Below are 8,132 nucleotides of genomic sequence, written 5' to 3'. Positions count from 1 at the left end.
GATCCCTTGTATTATCCCCGCATATAAGAAAAATAGCAAGGCAGGAAGTTGCGCTTTCACCCACCTTGGGGGCTTGAACCTCGCTATATCGTGTGTCCCATTCTTTGTTCTAGATGCACCGGTAGCTTGACGTGACGTTCCCGCGACTACAAATCCATGTACTCATTCTAGTAACGCTATTAGGACACGACAAAAAAATCTGTCAACGATATGGAAGTATGATTCCACGCATTAGATTTCAAGTCTTTCTTGCTTGCCTTGGTCCTCACATAAATCCGCCTTTTGGGAAAGCACTTCCTCATGCTCCTTGCAGCTGGAGATTTTTCCTGGCCTCCACAATTCTAGATATGAGCTTACAAGGTTGTCCCCTCATGTTGCCACATTGTATGTGCATTCATAGTGGTGTGCACATCCGTGGTTCTAATCTCAAAAAAATTGTAGAATCATGATGAGCAACATTGGGTGTGGTATTAATGACCCACAAGTGTAGGGGATCGCAACAATCTTTGAGGAAAGTATTACAACTAAGTTTATTGGTTTGACACAAGGGGAGCCAAAGAATTCTTATAAGTCTTAGGAGTTGAGTTGTCAATTCAACCACACCTGAAAAAGAATACTTGCTCGACATATTCTACTAGTAGCAAAAGCGATGCAGTGATTGTAGTTGTGGCTGCGGAAATAATAACAAAAGCAGCAATTCCCGGCAGTTGCCAAGAACAAGAGTAACATAAAGAGATCAACAAGTATGAAAAGCGTAGGCATGGGAGTGAATAATGGACGTTGCATGGATGAAATCAAATATGTAATAGATGTAACACAATCATAGCAAAAGTGTGGAAAGAACTGCCGGGAAGTTAAGAGGACAAAATCATAACAAAAGTGCTTGGAAAAATAGATACATTTGAGACGTATCAGGCACATGCATGGAGCTTCAAGTTAGCTGGATACTTGCATAACCAAGGAACTACATCAGGATCGCTATGAGAAGCATTCGGTTGGTTACGCTGAGGCCTACCTCACCCCACAAAATGTCCTCTCTGTGATAAGGTGGAGGAAACTATTACACATCTATTGGTTGACCGCGTCTTCTCCCAAACAGGTTTGGATAGGGACCCTTCAATATGTTGGCCTAGTGCACTCAGTACCGGTCCGTCCGGCTCCAATGCGGTGACACCGGCGGGTGCCACCATTCCTTCCTAGAGGGTGTCGGTGGTAGCCATCCCCGACTTCCCTCCGCGTGCCGGGGGAAACCCTAGGACACGTCCGGGCACGTCGTCGGCGTCGCATCCCTTCTTGGAGGTGCTGCTTGGTATGCGGCGCGGAGCCTTGGGCTGTGGTGGTTTGTTTCCGGAGGGCGCAACGGTGGCGGGTCATCCGCGCTTTGTCGAGCTGCCGTTGTTGGCATTTGTTTCTTCTTTTTCTTTTAGGCTTGATGTGCTGCTCACCCCAGCAATGCTATGTGTATGGTGTTTGTTGCTTTGGAATACAAAGCAGGGGAAACCCTTTTTCGGTAAAAGCTTTGTGTCTCGGTGGATTGGTAGAAAGAAGAGTTTGTAGAAGCCCTAAGAAGGGCAACACCCGATAATTACAGCACGATCCCTCTAATCTCTATACACGGCCAACACCTGGAGCAAAGCCGCCAGACCCCTCGCACCCGTCGACACCCATTGCTTGGCTTTGGCCTTGATCATGTCAAGCAGGCGAGCTGTACCGACAATAGCCGAGGATGTGCCTTTCCGGACCAATAAGAATGGGCATGGGTCGGCCCACTCGCTGCCTGCAGCAACGGGGTGAGCCGCTACAGTCATGGGCAAGATGAGCATGTGAGTGGCCCGAAGAGACGGCACGGGCACCGCTACCACCCGGTCCGAGCTCAAAGAGCAGGATGGAGCCAGACTACCGGAGGTGCCAGCGCTAGCGACGCAGTCGGCTGAGCGGATAGCGCCACCTCACGTCATGGAAGCCGCGTCCTCTTCATGCTCCGGTTTGCCGTGGAGGCTGCCGGGGGAAGACCTCTCTGGCCCTGCGCGTGGCCAGCACCGGTCGCACCTGTTGAAGTGTATATGTGGATTGCCTAGCCCTTTTCATCAGTTCGGACTTTTGATTGCATTGGCTAGTGCATGAAGCTTAGCAGCACCACCCGCGTCCCTAGCCACTTAGTGCGGCGACGGGGGTGGCGACTGCTGCACCGGTTGAGGAGGGGGTGGTCTCGGCTGTTGCGCAAGTGGCTCAGGATGCGCAGCCCTGCCCCTGGCGACCAGCGCGGCGGCAGGGTAAACGGTGTTGGATGCCCCGCCAAGTTGCGTGCGGAGGACTAAGTCGAGGAAGTGACGGAGGGTGTCCGTGCTGGCTCATCGTCCGACAATGACGGGAGTATGGGAGAAGCAGTCGCTCGCATGTTCCACAACTCAAGAAAACGCAAAAGTGCCTCGATGCATTTCAGACCCAGAAATAAGTGTTTTTTTTTATCATTTTCCATGATTAACTGTTAGATTCAAGTGACATATTCTTCTGTTTTGTGTAGACTGCTGCAAGCTACCATGCTATCGCCATTGCTCTCTCATTGATGGAAGCTTATTCGTTGAGTGTTCAGCATGAGCAGACAACCTTGCAAATTCTTCGTGCAAAGCTTGGACCAGATGATCTTCGGACTCAGGTTTACTTCTACTAAATGATATTATTGTAATGCTGAAAACCTACTCCCTCTGTTACCAATGGATGTCATTTTAGAATACATTTAGTATAAAAGAATTAACTTTTGAGCACTAATATAAACTAATGTATTTTATTTTAAATATGAAAATAATATTAGTAGATTTTCCATCAAAGTACTTCTGTAATACTAATTGTGCATTCGAGAGCCAGTCAATGCCCAAACGGCATCTAGTTAGTAACAGAAGTACCTCGATTCTTTTCCCACTTGAACTATTACCTTAGCTATATGAAGAAAACCATTCCCTTTTCAATTATTTGCAAGGACAATCTTAATATTGTTGCCTTCCACATTACAGGATGCTGCAGCCTGGCTTGAATACTTTGAATCAAAAGTAATTGAGCAACAAGAAGCTGCCCGCAATGGAACTCGAAAACCCGATGCATCAATAGCTAGTAAAGGACACCTAAGGTGCGATTTAGTTCTGCAAATGAAAGCAAAATTAATCCTAGAGAAACTTCTATTGTGCTGTGCTAGCTAGTGCACAGCACATAATCTTGTATCAGTTATCATAGATATTTGGATAATGTACACTGTTTTGGACTATAGAGATGCTATAGTAACTGTATTTGTTTGCCCTTGCAGTGTATCTGATCTTCTTGATTACATCAATCCCAACAAAGAAAACAGAGGAAGAGATTCTGAATCAGGCAAGAGGAGGTACTCAAGCATAAAGGTTAGTTGCTAATTTTTACTTCGGCTAAAATTGTTTTCAAGATAATAATTATGTTCTCATTAAGGAACAAGTTTAACTAAGGCAGAGAGAAATAAGAGCTGCGAGATGGTTACCATAGTATAATAGTATTAAATGAATATTTAACTCATAGTGCAATTGGTCAGTTTCTCAAAGAGAAAAAGGAAGACTTACAATTGTTCACAACAAAGTTATTTCTTGTTAATATTGCTGACAGGCAGCAAAATAGTATATTTCGGTTTACATAATGACTAAGTAGATAACATGCAATAATATTTTGTATCTTTCGTGGATTGAGCCTGTGCCGGTGGCTCTCATTTATTCTGTAGTGTTACCAATATGATTTCTACTCCTGGAGAGCTCTTATCATGATAGCAGCTTACTGGAATATCTATGGTTAATACTACCCTATCCAATCAAGTAGTACTTGATATCGCTACCATGTAAGTGTGGATGTTAGATAATCTGGTCAGGTAATTTCGATGGTTACTCTGTCTATGCAGTTTCAGTTCTACCAATTCAGACAGTGTTCAAACTACACAATTCCGGCCCTTCCTGTATATCTGGAACTCAATGAACCTGGTTTCCTTTTTCCTCAATGCTAAAAGTTACACTACATTTTTCTTCCATGAAAGCATTCATGTTATCACTCGAGTAACTTGACATTTAGTATTTTAGCATTACTGTACATGGCACTTTAGAATTTATTCATTGTATACTCGTCCTGTCAGGTTTTATCACATTCGAGTGAGAATTCAAACATAGAAAGTCCTGATATATCTCCAAGAGATTCTGCTATTGCAATCACAGACGAGGAAAAACGAATTAAGGGGCCGTTGCAAGATGATAGTGCTAAGATCATGGATATTATTGAAACTGAGGTTAAAGAGAGTCCTTTATCCGTGGAGGCTTCACCACCTTCTGAACAGCTGGTAGAGAGAGCTGAGGTGAACATCAGTCCACCTGAGGAAGTTTTTAATGAAGAACAGGATGATGGCTGGCAGCCTGTTCAAAGACCTAAAACAGCTGCAGTTTTAGGAAAACAGATAAAGCATTACCGTCCTGCCATCAGAAGAACGTATGACCCTGAGAATCATGCTCCAACAGATGCTTCCCAATATAAGCCAAGGAATTCCTATTCAAATAACCGTTATTACTTCTTAAAGAAGAAAACTATCGTACCTGCAGCATACGCAGATCCTCAGCAGCCTATGAAAGTCCAGACATCAAGTGCCAGGTTTGGTCGTAAGATATACAAGGCTATGACCTACCGGATTAAGCTAGGGACAGCATCCGCAGAAGTGCAAGATAGTTCTAGGCTCACAGAGCAGATGGGTGGTAAAGAAGAACCCCAAATAGCGTATTCACATGTACACAATCATACGGCAGATCTGAAAGGAAGTGAGCCACATGGACCTTGGGTTGAAAGTACCGGAAACCCACCATCATACAAAGATGTTGCATTGGCACGTCCAGGTACAATAGCCAAGACTCAAATACAAAAACCTAAAGATGATGTACTGCAACCATCACTTGGTCAAATTATCGCACAAGAAATGAAGGATTCCTTGGTAGATGCAGTTCAAGTGGACCAGAGGTCCGTGTCCTCAAGTACCAATAATTCCAAAGAGGTAAACATTGTGCCGACAGAAATGCAGCATTCAGAACAAAGAGAAGAGTCACATAGGGAACATGAGATTGACGACACTGGGAAAGATAGTTTGCCAGATAAATTAACATCAAATACTGAAAAACCTTCTGCTGGTGGCCCTGCAGATAGTAAGACAGACACGGCCTTACTCAGTAACAATGATCAAGAACCAACAAGCAGTGACAATTTTGGTGCAGCCACTGAGTTCTCAGATTCAACAGTACCCACAGAAGCTGAAAATAGTGGAAAGTCTGGCATACAATTTCTAGAAGAATCTCTACCTACTAACAGTGAACCTATTACAGTTTCAGCACATACGGTAAGTATGAAGGGAGGCGTTGGAGGTGTTGAAAGTGAGAAGTCAAAGCCTGACTTGCTTCTAAGTAATATTGATATAAGAGAGATGTCTAATAAGAAGCTATCTGCTGCTGCACCTCCATTCAATCCGTCTCCTCCAGCTATCCTCAGCCCACTTGCTGTAAGTGTCGGTCTCCCACCACCAGGTGCTGTTCCAGGTGTCGGCCCTTGGCCTATGAATGTCTCCATGCATCCTGGACATTCAAATATGGTGCCAAACGGTCCTCCGCTGTGCACATCCCCACATCATTTGTACCCCCCTGCTCCTCGGTCTCCTAATCTCTTGCATCATGTGCCATTTCTTTATCCACCATATAGTCAACCGCAGATGGTTCCAAGCAGCACATTTCCCATGAACACCACTATTTTTCGCCCTAACCATTATGGATGGCAACCTTACATGAGCCCAGCTGCATCTGAGTTTGTGCCTGGACCACCATGGTCAAACAATCATCCAGTCGCATACACCCCCAGCCCACATGTTGCTGACACTATTTCTCAGTCTTTAGCAGATACACATGTTCTATCTGATGCAGCTGTTGTTAGTATAGGACCTTCGCTGGACAGCAATATGGTTGCAGTAAGGGAGGAACTGGAGGTCCCTGTGGAGGTATGCAGTGGCAATTTGATCAGCAATAAATTTGTGGGAGAGGAACATGACAAAGAGTTAAAGGATGCTGTTAATGCTGCACTTAATCCTGACAAGCCAGGAGATAGCATGTTTGATATTGGTGGAACGAAGCTGGGAGGCAGCATGAAGAATGAAGATGAGGGTAGTTTTAGGATATTTGTAAAGGGGAAAGGCAGGCGAAAGCAAACTCTGAGGATCCCGATAAGTTTGCTTAACAAGACATATAGTTCACGTTCCTTCAAGCTTGACTTCAACAGAGTAGTCAGAGAGAATGACATCTTCAGGCCATCGGACGTTTCTTTTGCTGAAGTAGTTTCTTCTGGCAACTGAGAAATATTCCACCAGAGTCGAATATTGACCTATACCATCATTACCCAAAGAGAACTACGATGGATCTCTCATTTGAAAGATACTGAAATGTGACACTCTTATTTTTGTCTTGAGCATTCGGAAGGCAGCAACAGTGCTCCTTCAGTGTTCCAGGTAATCATTTTTACCAATATTGTAAGAAGTCTTTGCTCCCCAATAATTTTCTTTTGCTCCCCTATTATAGATCTCAATCATCTAATATGCTAGGTGTCGCTTTTCAATTTTCTAGATCTGAAATTCTTCAATCCAAGCTACTCTGAAAAAATGGATGTGTTTTGTTTCCACTTCAAATCAGGTATGGCTCCCTTCTCAGTAATCATTTTAGCCTGTTACATGTTGAACTTGTTTGTAGCCCATATACGGATCAGTTTTGGGTGTAGCTCTTGGTAATGACTACATCTTGCTATAAGCATATATAAAAAGATTACTGTTCTTTGAAGCACCTTTGGGACCTGCACAGATACGACACATGTAAAGAGAGGGTTAGTTAGTCACTGCTCCAGTAAAAGGATGGACAGGAGAAAACCTACCTTATTTTCTCAGTTCAGCCTATGTTAAAAGTACAATGTTTCCATGTTACATCTTTCATCTACTCCCTCTGTCCGAAAAACCTTGTCCCTCAAATGGATGTATCTAGCACCTGAAAAAGCTTGTCCCTTAAATGGATGTATCTAGCACCAGGTGCTAGATACATCCATTTGAAGGACAAGCTTTTTCGGACGGAGGGAGTATGTATTAATAGTAGCATATTACAGCATCTTTCATCTATCATAGTTCAGCCTATGCATATTATAGCGACAGTTACTTTGGGACGGAGGGAGTATTTATTTGCAGCTTCCAAGCTACTTTTTCTTGTAGTGACGTGTTAGCTAACTGTTCTCTGTTCGCACATTGCTCTCAGATGTCGACAATTCCTTGTGGAGTGCAAAAGATTGCAGAGAGTTTTGCGAGATCCGGAACTAATACAAGACGGTAGTGTTAGCAAAAAGATACTCTACATGGCAGGCTGATTCTTTTCTACAATTTTGATAGACTGAGTAGAATGGTTTCCTCAAAAAACTGGGCTGAATTTTGGTCGTATGGAACTTAGCTTCTAGAAATTTAGAAATTGGTTTGCTCACTGCATCCTGTAATAATCTCTCGCGTCTTTTGTGAGAGAAACTGATGTTATTCTTTTGATGAGAATAGTAACAAGAGTATCTCCAGCAGCTCTTCTCTCCCCCAATAATTTTTCTTTGATAGAGAGTTTGACCAAAAAAAGTACACTAGCAGCTCCCCTTTCCAATAAATTATTGATGATCATTCAAAAGGGTCCATCGACACCTCCGCCACATATTCAATGCGGGTCTCCGTTGACGGGCAGACAGCTCAGACTACCCACTAGTAACTTAGATCAGGACAACATGCATATGTTACAGTTTATGCTACTACCTCTACTATTGTGATCATATGTGTGATGTCATGCAACACTTTACTTATTAGATTGTAAACTCATCTTGTCTTGATATGTGTTATATTACACATACTATGAGTAACTACTCCCTCTATCACACTCTATCACACGAACAATGCCTATGAATGGGGAGCCACGGACATTATCACACATGAGATGAGATTATGGATAGCGGCAAGAGGTAGAGGAGTCCAACATCCAGCCGAGTAGTAGCTTTAATGAGTGTGGAGTGGAGTTTCGGGTGTGCTTTCCGCTGTGAGCCTA

General features: G+C 43.6%; 1 protein-coding gene across 3 annotated transcripts in view; it reads left to right on the top strand.

Moving 5' to 3' along the window:
- The window catches only part of LOC123079247 (protein TSS), a 20,025-nt gene extending 12,402 nt beyond the window's left edge, over positions 1-7,623 (top strand). For all 3 annotated transcript variants that reach the window (XM_044501981.1, XM_044501980.1, XM_044501982.1), the window contains 6 exons: positions 2,525-2,656; positions 3,012-3,124; positions 3,299-3,389; positions 4,139-6,529; positions 6,645-6,710; positions 7,317-7,623. In XM_044501981.1, the coding sequence (XP_044357916.1) occupies positions 2,525-2,656; positions 3,012-3,124; positions 3,299-3,389; positions 4,139-6,376 (2,574 nt within the window). In that variant the 3' untranslated portion in view covers positions 6,377-6,529; positions 6,645-6,710; positions 7,317-7,623. The remainder of the gene's footprint in view (positions 1-2,524; positions 2,657-3,011; positions 3,125-3,298; positions 3,390-4,138; positions 6,530-6,644; positions 6,711-7,316) is intronic.
- Positions 7,624-8,132: the final 509 nt, after the last annotated feature.

The sequence above is a fragment of the Triticum aestivum genome, chromosome 3D (assembly GCF_018294505.1).
Source record: "Triticum aestivum cultivar Chinese Spring chromosome 3D, IWGSC CS RefSeq v2.1, whole genome shotgun sequence".
Lineage (NCBI taxonomy): Eukaryota > Viridiplantae > Streptophyta > Magnoliopsida > Poales > Poaceae > Triticum > Triticum aestivum.
This window is presented reverse-complemented; position numbering and strand designations above follow the sequence as displayed.